At 33.0% G+C, this 16,678-nt stretch overlaps 1 protein-coding gene across 2 annotated transcripts in view; it reads right to left on the reverse strand.

Annotated features, from left to right (window-relative positions):
* Positions 1-2,845: 2,845 nt before the first annotated feature.
* Positions 2,846-16,678, reverse strand: part of LOC129218645 (alanine aminotransferase 2-like) — a 37,251-nt gene continuing 23,418 nt past the window's right edge. For both annotated transcript variants that reach the window (XM_054852964.1, XM_054852965.1), the window contains exons 9-14: positions 13,476-13,609; positions 11,630-11,738; positions 8,667-8,732; positions 6,742-6,897; positions 3,169-3,281; positions 2,846-3,088 (exon numbers count right to left, since the gene is read on the reverse strand). In XM_054852964.1, coding sequence (XP_054708939.1) covers positions 2,995-3,088; positions 3,169-3,281; positions 6,742-6,897; positions 8,667-8,732; positions 11,630-11,738; positions 13,476-13,609 — 672 coding nt within the window. In that variant the 3' untranslated portion in view covers positions 2,846-2,994. The remainder of the gene's footprint in view (positions 3,089-3,168; positions 3,282-6,741; positions 6,898-8,666; positions 8,733-11,629; positions 11,739-13,475; positions 13,610-16,678) is intronic.

Below are 16,678 nucleotides of genomic sequence, written 5' to 3' on the forward strand. Positions count from 1 at the left end.
TGTAGGCTTTCTTGTCAAATTTTTCTTCTTTTAAGGTAGAGCAAAAATTATCACTTAAAAACAAACCATTTTTGTCCAAATAGTATTTTTAAACACTTGTAAAAGCCAGGAACAGCTAAAACGCTCCATCGTATTTTCAATTATGTTCTGCTTTCTCAGAAAAAAAAAACCGCAACGATACAGAATCGGAACAGAAGCTAGTTCTAAAGAAGAGTGCGATAAATTATGTCTACTACATTCATAATTAAAAGAAGAAATGCGATCAAAAAACAACAAAATGCGGTCAAAAAATGTCAATAGAAAAATATCCACTTACCTTATGCTACTAAAAGCTCAGCAAACGTTGGATCAAGGGACACGTGTTGTTACTCAAATGAATCTTCGTAATTTTATTGAAGACAGCACGATATAGCATACACAGGACATACTTCTTACATATTGAGCGCAACTTAAACGTAGAAAATTTCTTATGTAATTAGTTTAGAACTGTAGGACTTAAAATAAACACAAACCAAAACACGAACTCTAAGAACATTTCTATCTTGCCAGATTCACTAAACATAATTATAGTTAAAAACGGTATTGCCAAAATGTTAAACGAGTTTCAACATACTCCCAACTTTTGTATTGCAAATAAAGCTGAATGCAATACGAAACTACTGATCACATTTTATGTCAAGAAATAAGGGAACTGGTGCATATACTATGTCAAGTATGTCAAGATAATAAAAATGAAAAAAATACAGTGATACGACAAATAGATACACATGACTGTTAAGTAGCAACAATGAAAAGTGCTAAACACAATTTCAAAGTCACAACAAGTAATAAGAAATAATTGCAGAGTCGTAGCCTAAGGATAGCATTATGGGGCAATGCCCTACCTTGTGGGACTGATGCCCTACCTTTAAAATAATGTGTAAAATAGGGGAAAGTCCGAGAATCCAAAAAAGCCTGCTTACTATAACATCAACAAAGATGCTCTGAAGTTTCATTTTAGGAACTTCAATTTCTGAAAACTTCTACAGAATAATATCGAACTCCATCCCTCCTCTAACGTCATCAAAAGTTGCTTAAAATCGTTTTTAAGACACCTAATTTCGAAACATTTCCGCGAGCGAGGTCCAAATCCCACCTTTTTCTAGTCTTTTAGAAGATTTTCAGATACTGTAGAAACATTTCCTGGGGAAAGATTCCATACCTCGTTTCTGTCTATCATCACAAAATATGGTTAACATTTACGTATCAGAATTTCAATTTCAAAAAGTTAGAAGGAATTGTTCCGATTTCTAATATTTATCCTAAAGTCATCAAAGATCCCAAAATTGTGTTTTCACAGTTGCGATTTAAAACATTTCCGTGGTTTTTGAAATCCGAATCTAATTTTAAAATTTGAGTCCTAAAACATCTTCCCTTACATTACCTCACCAAAGACCGTCTGGAATTGTATTTTTTTTTTTTTTTTTTTTTGGAACTTCTATTTCGAAAATTCCAAGGGGGAGTTCCGCGAATCCCATTCCTTCCCATTACCTCATCACAGTTAGAATGCAATTTCGCATTTTATAATTCAAATTACGAAATTTTTCCGGGAAAGAGCCACGAACCACCTTTCCTTACGTGAGGAAATCAGTTTAGACGAGTTAAAAAATCTACTTTTTTTAATGTCATAAAATGTTAGCAAAACTATTCAAGAATATTTTGCAAAAATTTCAATGAAAAATTCCGATTAGTTCCGATGCTGCACTGTCAAAACTACGGGTACCTCTGGAATACTATTCGACTCCCTGGGGTGAAAAAACGGTGCTTCAGGGTGCACTGGAGAATAGGAAATCTGATCAAAGTGAATGACGCTAATAAATGTGAAGACAGACCTCCCCTAAAAGAGAGGGTGACACGTTGGCACATGCACTCTGTCTTTAGCATACATTCAACCACTTCAATATGGCGGAAGAATGATAGGTTGCAACCATGTCTTTGACATTGAATGAAGAACACTATTGGATAAAAACTCAACTTTTCTAGGATTTATCTCCAAAATAACAAGTAAGTACAGCTTTTGATCACTTTGTAGCTTTTAGCGCTTTCAAACATAATTAAAAGTGTTAAAAAGTACATTTTCTGCTTTTCAGTTACCATTACTGTCGTTTAGTTTCAGCTACCGCTACTCTTATGAAATTTTCATCACTCAAAACGCTACTAAAAATATCTATCATTATTTTCTTGAGCACTCGATAAGCAACATTTAATCATCAAAAAATTATTTTTTTTTCATTCAGGTGTTTGAATCATTTCCTGTTAGCGGTTAATGTCTCGATAGCGTTAGAAATTTCTTTTGGTTTTTAAACAGTCAAAAAACTTCATGTGCATTTTATTTTGTTACTCTGTTATGTAGTAATAAAAGTATAATTTCTCACATTATTGAAATAATTACTCGTCTTTAAATTTTTATTTTTGTGACAACTCTTCGATACCAAGTAAAGGGGTAGATATTTATTGCTTTATTTATTTTTAATATTACATTGTAAAAAAAAACTTCATCACTACGCAGAATTTTTTCACAAGTTTATAAGCCCCAGAGTTATTATTATTATTAATATTATTATTATTATTATTATTATTATTTATTTATTTATTTATTTATTTTATAAACTTTTAAGAGGAGGGTAAAAATTTCACTTGTCCGCAATGTTTCTCATTTGCACGGAAAATGTGTTTTGCATCCCTAAGACCTCGATCTCGAAAAACTGAGATTGGCACAGTAGGCCTTGTCTCCCCCCCCCCCCCATGGGTACGCAACAGGGTTTAGTTATCCCATCAGAGGTTAGTTTACCCACCAAATTTTTAAATAAGCACCTTTATTTTTAAGGATCAACTTTACAACAAATTTTAACAAATATATATAAAAATTGTTTGTTATTAAATTGGTTTATTTTTATTTTTGCTCGAATTTCTTGAAGGCATTACATTTTGCATTTTGTTCATTTTCTTCGTGTTTCAGTCTTTGTATTCTTCTGCAAATTTTAAATGGAATTTCAATATCCTCTCCACAATAATCTTTAGTTTATCCATTTGTGGAAGGAATGTCAATCTGTAAAAGAAACAACAAGAAGGAGCATAAAACCTATATTTTTATTCAAATAAAAGATAAATTTATTAAATGTTACTCACCTAAAGTGGTATGTGCCTGGCTTTTGACCAAACAGGCATCCGGGTATAACACATATTCCAGCGCTATGTAGTAGTTCCATGGCGTAGAATTCATCAGGATTTTGTTTTCGTCTCTGATGGAAAAACAGAAATGAATTTAAAAGTAAAAATTGCATAATACAAAGCTTCTCCCTCTATGAAGTTGATTTATCGTTTGAGAATGCTCTTAAAATACAAACATAAATGTATTCTAGCTGTACAGAAAAATAGGATCAAATGCGTCAGTGGTAATGAATCTTTTTTTTTTCTTTTTTTTTTGCCAATTTCTTGCACCCAATGTGGTTTCCAATGCAGGAACCACCTACAAATTTATGAAAAAAAAAAATAAGAAAAACTAGAAAAAAGTTTGGTTACTATTTGGATGCCAAACAAAGGGAAGCAACACAGGGATTATTTGTTCAACGGTTGCTGATATAAATTGGCGAATAACAACATTTACATGATTTTGGTGTTTTACAGTAACATACATTATATGGACAAAGTAATGAAAACTACTTTGTCCGTATAACAGTGAATTTAGGCAATAAATATAAACCAAAAAAAATTGTTTTGCTGACCTCACGTTGTTATTAACAGCTTAATATGAGTTATACGTAATCAAACTACAGTAGTAATTTATATTTAATGAAAGTAGGTAGTAATCAGCAGTGAATTAATTCCCTTGATAAATGCGATACAAAAGTAACGCATAATAGATGAAGTAAATTAGTAAGCTTGGTAATATAGTCATAATGCATTTTGCTATTTACCTCGGTGACGCTTTACAAAACCAAATTCACAATGAAGGTTGACACGGAATGACTATACTAAAAACTAAACTTATTTTAAATCATTTTTTGTTATTTCCAATAAAAACAACTTTTTTTCTCTCTCTCTCAAATATGACTTTTCACAATTTATGCGGGGAGAAATTTGATTATGGAGTTTCAAATTCTGAGATATGAAGAATGAATCAATAAACTAGTTCACTGAAAATGTAACTCAACCCTTTGTGAAATGCCTAAGAGAGCGTCCATGTCAACTCAGTCAAACAAGAAACTTTTATCAGCTTAAATTATTTTTTAATAAGTATTTCACCGTAATACATTTTAAGGGGGTCTGGGACACATTTTGAAAAAAATTTTATTAAACAGTTTAGAGTTTTGAAATTTTTTGCACTGATTCATCATCTATTTAATAAGCAAAATCATAACATAAATATTGAAAAACATTTTTTTTTTAATTTAAACTTAATTTGTTTTTTCTTTTAAAAATAGGGTTGCTTTAAATCGCTAAGACTCAAAATATTTTTGGTCAATTTTCACATTTTTTTTCAAAAAACTGAGCCCAAACATCTAAGCTTTAATTTTTATTCGGCGATTTAAAAAAAAAAATCAATAAGAAGTATAGAAAAAATTTGAAGAAAAATTTCAAAAAATTCGAAGATACTTTTTTTTTAATCATATTTTTTAAAGTAAACTTTTTTTCTCATTTCCCGAATAAAAATTAAAGTAAACTGTTTGAAAAAGATATGCTCCAAATTTCACTACTTTATCAGTTCTTGATTTATAAGAGTTTGCATGCAAAAAATCGGGAAAAATTGCATTATGGAGAAAAACGCGTTTAAAGATTTAAAGTAAAATATAATATTAGTTGAATGCATGCAACAAAAATAGTAACATATTTCGTTCTAATTAAGATAGAAACAAGATTCAAACGTCCTTTTAAGCAGAAAAAACGGAGAAGTTCTTTAAATGATAAAACAAAAATAGCAAAATTTGACGATTTTTGTGTCTCGCATCCCGTTAACTTAATAATTAAAAATTGTAATTTTAATTTTAAATATTGATGTTTTATTCAGGTGACTGTATCGATATACAGTAGGCAATAATAGCCATCGTACTGAAAAAGTTAACATGGTGTTCTGACTTGCGAAATCACCGCATCACTCCCCGTTGCCCGTATAAAGGATAGTACTAATGACCGTGCACAATGCAAAACCAGCGATAATTGCATCAGGGTTGTCTGCTAAGAACAGCATACATTAATCGAGCTCCGACAAGCAAAATGACGGGTTAGTACCATTTGGAAGAGATAAAATGGAGAGAGTGAAGATTTTCATTCATGAAAGCAAGACCCCAAGTCACGTGATATATTTTAAAGCAAATCATTGGACGAAATCGGGTTTATTTCGCTTGTTTCACGCAAAACGTGACAATCGTTCGTCGTTGTTGAGTCACCTGACTTGGGAGTCTTTCCCCAAGCTTTTGCTAAGCCAATGATTGGACTTGCTCCTTCCATTTTAATTCCTGCTCTAAGATTAGTACGATTGTGCTAGATGGCAATTCGAAGATTTCACGTTAAAAGGTAGGAAGCTGGTGGAGACTCTTGCATACTTTGCATTTACTGATTACGTAGATTTTAAGTGTAAGCATATCTTAACATTTATAGTATCTCTAGTCAAACAGTTTTACTTATGACTTCAATACTTGACTCAAATAAATTGCTCAGATTGACAAACGTAGTGCCAGAATTTAAGTTGACTAAATAAATTCCTTCTTGGTACTGAAAGCACTTAATGATTTGACACTGAAATTGCTTTCGAAAACAATTACAATCGAAGCTTATGGACTGAAAAAAATAAATTATTATAGAACTGATAGTAGAATTTTTTTTCAATAGTCTGCGACACTGTTCAAAAATTACAAAAATAGTCTGAAAGATAAACTGACATTAGTCGTAGTCGACAATACTCGTAAAATCTAAATCGGCACCGAGAAATGCTTCACAAAAAGATGCTTATTATACAAGTAAAGGGTGGGACGTGGGAACTTCCTTTTTTGAAAATGAAATAAAAAAACTTACATAACTAAAAAATTCTTTATTATTATATTTTTACTGCCACACATAATGGGAGATTATGCTTTACACTGCTTTGAAAACAATATCTTGTAAGTGTTACCCTCCACTGTCATTACACTGATTCAGTTCGGAAGTTTTGGTCAACTCTTTGGAGCATGTCGACCGGTATATTGGCAGTTCCAGCTCGGATAAGGTTCTTCAGGTCCTCCAGGGTTCGTAGACGATCGTTATAAACCCGCGACTTTAGATAACCTCACTGGAAACAGTCACTGGGGGCTAAATCATGCGAGCGTGTAGGTCATTTTAAGTCCCCATTCCGATCGAGCGGCTGTTAGAAAATACGCCTCCACAGTAAGCGCGATGTCTGTCTCGACCAAAGCAACTGAAAGCATGATGTAATAATACTTCCCATTCAGATCTTTCCCCGTGGAGCCTCTCCCCACCTCTATGCGATGCTCCACACTTTTTCCTCGCCAAATTCAAAAAAGGAAGTTCCCGTGCCCCACCCTGTACATGTACATGCTACCAGTGGACCATATCCCAGAAAATACGGTACAGATCTTCATAAATAGAAATTTAATATTCTTACTTCTTTAAAAATTTTAGGTGTTTTTCTTCTACGACACACGTCGCAGTGTCACGCCGTTTCTGCTATCGGGTTTATAGGTCGATTGCGTAATTTCTGTATCATACCTGAGCTTCTTGTAGAGCTTTCTGTGACAGATGAATCTTGGGATATACGTACATTGCACCAACCACTTTGTTACAGGATAAGCCTTCAACACTGTTGAACATTGAATAACAGTACTCTGCTCTCTCTTTTAAGGATTGTAAAACGTGAGTCTTTTCCTGATAAAGAAAAATAAAATGAACTCACATCAAATAGGATTTTAAAATGGTTTTATGAAGTTGATTATAAACCAGTTAAAACGGTTAAAGCTGTAGAAAGTAAGCCATCATTTCACATTACTGTGGCATTGAATTCAGTCACACCTAAAGCATGAAACTTTTCTCTTAGGAGTATTATCTGAAACTTTAAATTAAAATGACAATTTACGGTTTCATTTTCTGCAAAGCAATCACTTCCCAAAGGCTTAAAAAGGCTAGAAATATCTTGAGACATCGATAAGAAAATCGTATATCACAAAGTAGACGAGGTATAAGTAAAATAAATGAAAATTATATTTACCGAATTAGGTGTCTAAGCTTTAGTAAAACACAGAATTCAGTAAATAATTTGTCTCATTATTTTTCTCTAAAATTTTTGAAACTACAGTATTTGATACCCATAAAAGCTTGCGAAAATGCGGATAAATCTCAATTATTCTTTATTTTCACGGCATTAAGTTTTTCATGTTTGGAAAATTGAAGCGGCTTCGAAGCTTGTAATTTATCAATTTGCTTTACAAACTTCACCATTTCTACTTGCAAAAATTCGAAAGCTTTTACAATCATAGGAAATTAGAAACATCTTTTCTCCTCATTTACTTTATTTATTCTTTTAATCAATTGATAAACTTAGGATTACATTTTTTAGTAGGAGACTTGAAATTAGAGATATAAGATCACTACAGTATTTTTCTTCAGATTGTTGTCTTTTAATTAATCATAGCTTCTAATCATTACGCAGTAGCGTTTACACATAGGCACATTTAAGCAATGCCCTTTTTTCAAAACGAATTATAACTGGAGAACCAACAGTCATAACATATTGATGATGCTCCCTAGCAAATATCCTCACAAATTTTTAAGCATCAGTCGAGCTGCGGTCTAGCAAGCTGAAAGAATAGTCTGTTTTCTACCAAGTCGAATAAAGTTTGATTCCAACGTTTTGAAGCTTATTGTGAATAAATAATACTTAGTTAAATAAATTACTTTTAAATAAAAAAAGCCTTCAAAAAATACCCAGGAACTAAAAAGCAAAAAATAACTGTGATTACACTTACATTCTATTTCCTACCCAAACATAGAAATGAAATTTATTTTACAATTCAGTACAAAAATCAACTAAACTAAACACCGAATTATAAAATAAACACTGATTTAAATTACTATACGATGAATTATTTTAGATACCTAACTAATTATATATGATCTCTTAATTTTTAATAACCTTTTGAAGTCGGGGCCTCCTATAAACAACTACATAACGTAACTGCCAACCCACCGTATCCTGAATTTAACACTAATTTAACTATACGCGAAATTAGTCTTTAAAACTAAACCTACTCAGTTACGTTAGGTAGTAGTTTATAGGAGGCCCCGACTTCAAAAGGTTATTAAAAATTAAGAGATCGTATATAATTAGTTAGGTATTTAAAATAATTCATCGTATAGTAATGTAAATCAGTGTTTATTTTATAATTCGGTGTTTAGTTTAGACCGCCAACTCCCCCCCCCCCCTAATGACGCCCATGCATTACGTATATTTCAAGAAAATGAATTGCAAGTTGCAAAACAAGATCCATTAAATGAAAGAACAATAAAATAAGGTAAACTAACTGTTAATCCAATAGACAGTAAATAAATATAAAACAATTTATAGAGGATTGCTGTGAATGAAGTATGTCTGGATAAGAAAGATGAACTTTGTTGTGTTGTATAGTTAAAGAACTTACCTCTTCAAAGAGCTCAAAAGATGGTTCATCAGGATGAGGTGGATTTGTAATACAGTACATGATAAGCTGCAAAAGTGATATTTAACTTTAATATATCATAATAGAACTGTTGAATAAGTTCAATAAATTACAACTCCGTTGCTGATGAAAATATTTAGGCTTCTAGCGTCTGATTTTTTTCTGTTTTAAAATGTATTTCACTCACTAATTGCTTTGCAAAGAGAAAAAAGAAAAGGAGTAAAATGTAATAAATCTATGCCGGGTGTTTCAGTTAAGTTTTTTTATTCCCAGAATTTAAAGCAACAACGCAACAATGGCTCAGAATCCTGCAATGAGTAAATATTACATTTTCATGGAGGTGTGTATCAGAATTCAACTGAGGAAAATCTGACCCACGGACGGATCTATCCCATGATCTCCGTGTTATTTGCACGATGTTCTTACCAACTGAGATATCGTGCCGCCAACTCGGGATAAAAAAGTAAAAAATCAATTCAAATCGACGCCTATATTTTAGTAAAACAATTTCTTAAGTAATGCTCGGATTTACCATGTTCAAACTAATGCTTAGTTTACTGGTTTTAACAGCAAATATATTTAGTTCAGAATCATGGATTAAGTGTATATTACATCTTTAAGAAATCTTGGATCAGAATTCTGCTGAAACAATTAGTCATTAAGACAGCAGTTTTTGATCCTGGATATTCGAAATCACGACCTTCGCATTATTAGCACGACGCTATACCCTACTGAACCAATAGGTGTCCATTTTGGGACACTACACACTGAAGCAAGACGTAACCAAAAACAGAAAACGAGCTGATGTGTGGATCACATGACTTCCTTTTAACCCAATGTAATGAAAATAGTCCCTTAAAGTAAGCAAAGAAACCCTTCAAATATTTTCACCCCATGTTTGTTGCAAACCGAAGCAAAGAAAATGTTTTATACCGATAAATTTTCCCAATATTGGCAATTTTAATGTGATTCAATGGTTAACTCTCTAAATATAGCCAAATTGAAACCAGATTTTTAAAAAAAAATTGTCGCCAAGTTGACGAAAAAAATTCGCGATATATCACAAAGTGTTTGCATTGAAAATAACAATGATTTTCCCCCCCCCAAAAAAAAGGTGTAAAAGATCCTCCTTTGGAACATCCGAATGCAACCAAAAGGGGAGATGCACAACTAGACCCCGCTATGAGTCTACGGACCAAATTTCAACTTTCTAGGACATACTGTTTTAGAGTTATGCGAGATACATACGCACATACATACGTACATACGGACGTCAAGAGAGAACACGTTGTAATTAACTCGGGGATCCTCAAAATGGATATTTCGGGTGTCTATACGTTCTCAGGATCCATGTGTGGTCGGGTTGAAAAAAAAATCAATATTCATTCGGGGTCGAGCAAAATGGAAATTAAGGCCGATTTTTGAGTGATTTTTTTTTTTTTTTCGTGAATACAAGACTTCCTTTACTACGTAAAAGGATTTTTAAAAAAGGGCCAAATTTTTTTTTGTCACCAAGTTGGCGAAAAAACTTGGCAACTGAAAGCTTGGCGATATGTCGCCAAGTGTTTGACAAATTATAACACCACTTGTGTTTACATTGATATTAACAATGATTCCCCCCCCAAAAGGTGTAAAAGAACCCCTTCAGAACATCCGAATGCAATCAAAAGGGGTGTGCTCAACTAGACCCCACTAGGAGTCTACGTACCAAATTTCAACTCTAGGACATACCGTTTTTGAGTTATGCGAGATACGTACGCACATACACACATACATACGTACATACAGACGTCACGAGAAAACTCATTGTAATTAATTTGGGGATCGTCAAAATGGATATTTCGGGTGTCTATACGTTCTTAGGCATATATCCACGTGTGGAAGGGTTGAAAAAGAAACTCAACATTCATTCGGGGGCGAGCAAAATGGAAATTAAGAATTATTTTTCGGTCAAAATGTTTTCGCGAATACAACACTTCTTTACTTCGTAAAATGAAGTAAAAATCGACTTTTCGACAAAACAGCTAAAATGTAGGGGCCGTGGTAGCCTGATCGGTAGGGCATTGGACTCGGGGCCGGAGGGGCTCGGGTTCGATCCCCGCTGGTCGAAGACCCACCGTCGTCATTAAAGGGGACTGGGCGACGTTAAATATGCTCGTGGTCTCAATGTCCTCCAAGTGAAACGATACCTCTGGGGGTGCTAGTACCAGGTAGCTATTAGCTCTTGGACTAGTTCTAAATTCTCATTAACTGTTCGATCCGGTGATGGTGCTGCCATCTATCGGTATATAAAATAATGGAGGCAAGGCACTAGTATGCAGACCTCGACATAAATACAGTTGTGGTCAATTGTGACTCTTGAATAGAATAGAATAGAAATAGCTAAAATGTAAATTGTCTGCTTATTTTTCGCAAAAGTGGTTAAAAAAATCCTAAAAATAATGCTTTACTTATAAAGCTCTATAAAATATTCAAGAAGTTACCACAAAAAAACACCTTTTAGCAATAATCTGCGATTTACCATGTTAAAATAAATGTATGTTTCTTGGTTTTTGACAACAGCAGAACTGTAGCTCGGAATCCTGTAATGAGTATAGATTATATATGTTTACGGAAATTTTGATTATAGTTCTGCTGAAGATAAATCACTAAGAAGACAATTCTTGTCCCATGAGAATTCAAATTCACAACTTTCGCATTATTATAACGATACGCTAACCAACAGAACTAATGAACTTCCATTTTGAGATGCTGTATATTAAAGCAGTATATAATAGAAAGCAAAGTAAATCAGTTTTTCCAACCAAACAGCCAAAATGGGAATTGTGTCAATGGAAAATCTCAGGATTATGATTTCAAAGCAGTTACAAAACACAAAATAGGAAGACACTGCCGCATTAAAAAACGCCCTTTAATTATTTGTATGCATTAGTAATGAATTTTACCTGACCGAGTAAAGAAGGACACATCCGTGCAGATAACAACTTTATCAATGCTTGTTTCACATCATTGTCGAGATTTACAATTTCACAATAACCACTTCTTGCCCCACATCTGGAGAGAAAAAAATTACATTACATCATAAGTACAATTTGTTATTATAACGAGTTGATGTGTGCATCACATGACTTCCTTTTACTCCAATTTTAATGTCATTTTCCCATTATTAACAATTTGTATGTAATTCAATACTTTACTCTCTAAATATCACCTTCAGTAGCTGAATTGAAACAAGATTTTTAAAAAAAATCGACAAACTTTTCACCAACTTGGCGACCAAAAGACTGGTGATATATCGCCATGTGTCCGCCAAATTATAACACCACTTGAGTATACATCGAAATTAACAATGATTTCCCCTAAAAAGGGGCAAAAGACCCCTTTAGAAACACTCGAATGCAACCAAAAGAGGAGGTGCACAACTAGACCCCACTCGGAGTCTACGCACCAAATTTCAACTTTCTAGGACATACCATTCTTGAGTTATGCGACATACATACGCACATACGCACATCCGCACATATGCAGATATGCACATACGCACATACAAACATACGTACATACGGACGTCACGGGAAAGTCGTTGTAATTAAATCGGGGAATGTCAAAATGGATATTTCGAGTGTTTATACGTTCTTAGGCACTTATCCGCGTGTGGTCGGGTTGAAAAAAAAACTCAAAATTCGGAGGTGAGTAAAATGGAAATTAAGGCCGAGTTTCGATTGATAATATTCTCGCTTTTGTAAAAGGAAGTAAAAAGCATCGTACCCTTAATTGGAAGAAAAATGAATCAGAAAGAGTTTTATAAAGCAGTAAAATGTTTTAAATGCAGTATTATATTTTGTTCAAAAATTACGCCAACTCGATATAAATCATTGAATTGTTATAAATTTTGTACGAAATTCCTAAACATGTTTTTACCCTAAACAAGGGGTTCTCAACCTTTGAGGTGTAAAAGAACTTCAAGAGAGGCTCGACTGTGTAAAAATTTAAGTGAAACCTTATAACTATCGATAATTTTCTCAATTTTAGTTTCACATTTTCGGGATAATAAGGGGGGGGGGGGGTGCCTAATATAACCTAATATTCAAAAAGTTGTCGACGACACACAGTGGCAGCCCTCCCACTAGTATTAAATGAAACGTCTCTTTGATCCCGAATCGCCCTAAATTAGTTTAAACTTAGTTCTTTGATTTCATATATTAATATAACAACACGTCTTAAATAAAAGTATGTGTAGTAATATATACGAATTTTATTACAATATTCTTTATGCCAGTGAACACACATTTTCACGAGACACTCAAATGTTTAAAACTCGAATCACATCAGGGCCGTATACAGGGGGGGGGTCTTAGGGTTCAACACCCCCCCTCCCCCCGAAAAGTTCAGGTTGACATTTAAATGTTATATTAAAAAAAATTTTTAAAATATTGTTCCGAAACTCAAATGTTTTTCATATGTATATTAATTGTATAAAACGCTTTCATAATTAGATAATCCGAAGACTTGAACATTAGTACAAATAGTGCAAAGCTCCGAATGAAAGTTTTTAAACCTTACCGTAATCATTTTCTGTTTACGGCCCTGAATCACTTAACTCTGTGACTCAAATGTGTCAAGCTATTCAACCGATAGTAAACCGTTTGTTCGACTGCAATATTATTTCAAAACAAACGTCGTTTGTTTTATATGCATACACGCATACTCATGTTTAAAAAGTTTAAGAAAAAGAAGGAAGGCATATAAAGATATTACTTCGTTGCAAATTATAAACCGTCAAATTCTTACTCTCCCATATATCCTTTTGACCCAGACATGAATGAAGCAAGTTCCATCAGACTGTAAGGTGGTCCCATTTCTGTCATAACTTTTCTGAATGAATGAAACTTCAGACTAGGATCATAAACGTTATACTGGTATACCTGTACAAAAAAGATCACGATTACAAACGCAATTAAGTTTAACGCTCCTACATGGTGGCACACAAAAGTAAAGTCATAATTTGAATTGACCACGTGGATTTATTGTTACTTCTCATTTGACAAATTTTAAGCTTGTTGTTTTAACACAACGTGAATTTCGTCGTCGTTTCCCTGTAGTCGTGTTCCATGTGCTCATACCATTAAGGGGTTTACCACAACAAATTACGAACCTTAGAAACCTTGAAAGCAAACATTGAAGAAGAAATTGCCAATCTGGAGCCAGATGTTTTGCGAGAAACAATTGAAAATGCCTTAAACGAGTGCAATTATGCATCAACTCGGGAGGTAGCCATTTGAACGATATCATTTTTTCCAAGTAATGTCACCAATTTTGCTCACAATTATCCTTTTGATGAAAAAGGAGCTCTTTTTTTTTTCATTTATAACAAAATGGCAGCCAATTCAAATTATGACATTACTTTCGCGCCACCATGTATAATTCAAACTGGCACACTCTAGACATTTTTTGTTCCCCTTTTTTTGCCCAAAATTTCTTTTAAGCGTATATGTATTAACATTATTTTTTTTTATTTACAACGGAAATTAGTACGAAATTAGTGTTTGATTAATTCCTCTTTTTATGCATGTAATCATTTAAGTCTTATTCTTAAAAGCAGCATTTAAAATAACTGCTAGTTAACAGAGAAATATCATGCCTTGCTACAGCGGTAAGAACACTCAACTTACTACTATATTATGTTGTTGCAGAACACCCACTGTCATGCACGATAAGATCTCATATTGGGTCAGACTGCTTTATAGGAGTTAAAATTGATATAAGCAACAAGAATGTAGGAGAGTGGGGCAAAGTAAAATGGTTAAGATGACTGAGTTTTTTCAAAACAAAGAAATCGGGAATTTGTTTTGAAAATTACAGTATATAAAGAAAGAACATTGTATTTTATAATAAAACTTGCGCTGAAACAATTTTTTTTTTTTTGGCAGTAAATTTGAGCCTTCAAAAAAAAAAAGTGGAAAATTTTCACTTTTTTTTATGGGGCAAAGTGAAAAATAAAATATTTTTCTAATGAAATATTTTGTATTCGATTATAAAAACATGTTTTTGATCAAAAGAACCATTAAATAAAAGGTTGAATGAATAAATGAAAATATAATGAAACAATAAACGAACAATTAAATGAATAAATCAATTGATATAGAAGAAAAATAAATGAGCGAGTAAAAGAATGAATAAATAAGGAAATAAGCGAATGAGGTTGAATAAATAAGTGAATTACTAAATGAAGGAATGTAAATGAACTGATTAATAAATGAAAATGTAAGTGATTTATAATAAATGATCGAGTGAGTAAATGAAACAAACTTGACTAATTGTACAATTTATTTAAATACACATAAACTTAATATTAACTTATCTAATACTGCATTGACTATTAGGAGGTGTCAATTAATATTTAAAATGTCAATAACAAGAACTTTATCATTTTATATTTAAAAAATATAATTTTTGACTTACAACAAAATATTACAATATGAGTATCAATTTTTTAAAATTGCCAGAATTTCCAAATTCTTTAACCTTCGGAGGTATTTTTTTCCTGACTGGAATAGACTACATATGATGCAGTGAGAAGCAAAGGGATGTAAGTGACAAACTTAAAAATTTGGAGATTACCAGTACACATGGTAGGTGAACCTCTCCTCTGTCTTGGGGCAAGAGATGTTACTAGTAGCCCTGGTAGTTGCTGCTATACAGCATGATTTAGAAAAAAAAATAATGAAAACCTACCAAGGACCTTATCTTTAAACGTGTTTTAATCAAAACCTGAAAATGTCCACTTACATCCCTTTGCTTCTCAAGGCCTCATATGGTATTATACAATTAAAATTAAACCAGGTAGGTGGAACTAAAAGCAGAGTAAATATTTCACCATTTCACTTTGCCTCATGTACCCTACTTACTGCAAACTTTACCCATTTCAATAAAAACATTAATATTGCTCATCAACATTTAAGGTAAAATGAAGCATTGAAAATTCAAATTGAACAATTCTGCACACTAATATAAACAAATGTTTTAAATTCTGCTGTATATTTTGTGACATTGCTGTGGAGTTGATAAAAAACGCCAAATAAGGCAAGTAGGTCAATTAGTCCGACCCCTCCTCTTTTTCTAAGTAGAACAGCAAAAATGAGGTAGATCGTGATTTTATCAAGAGAAAGCCTAAACAGATGATATAGCTTGACTAAGGAGAGATAGCGAATGAACTGGAAGCATAAAAAGAACTTCATTTTGCAAAAGGTAGGATAAGTGAGAACGCACAAGCAGTAAATGTTTTAGGGTAGACCGGGGCACGTTTACGCGGATTTTTGTCAATGAATTTTCTAAATTTTATATTTTAACTTAGGAAATTTTAGACATTGTGGTTTTATAAAGCAGTTAATTTAGTCAAAATTGCTATGTTTTTGCTCAGTTTCGGTTTTTAATCTTAAAAAAAAAATAGTTTTGAGTCCAAGTTTGAGTCCGGTTGCGTAAACTTGCCCCGGAAACGGGGCTCATTTACGCAAATTAATTTTGACATCTAACGTGGTTCTGTTAGTGTTTTGAACATTATGTCTTACCATCGTTAAAATGAAGCAAATATATTACAGAATGAATAGTGTATAAAGTAAAAACTGAAGGGGCATGAAGACAACACTACATGATTGTAAGCTTATAAGATACGAATTTGTAATTCAAATAAAAATTAAATGGTGATTTTCAAAACTAAAAAGCTTGAAAACACTAAAAAGCTTTGAGACAGTTCGGTGCGAAAAAAGCGTCAGGGCACGTTTAGAAATAAGACACAGTAAGAACGTGCGTATAAAGGTGCTTAGACGTCAACGCGCAAACTTGCCCCGTCGCCAAGTTTGGATTTATTTTTAACGTACAAAAGAATTTATTAACATTTCAGTTCGTACTAATACATATCTCAAAAAAGAATAAAATTCTGCTAATTTTTATATATTTGTTCTTTTTTAACTAAGTATTATTTATTCACAATAAGC

This window comes from Uloborus diversus, chromosome 3 (assembly GCF_026930045.1).
Source record: "Uloborus diversus isolate 005 chromosome 3, Udiv.v.3.1, whole genome shotgun sequence".
Taxonomy (NCBI): Eukaryota; Metazoa; Arthropoda; class Arachnida; order Araneae; family Uloboridae; genus Uloborus; species Uloborus diversus.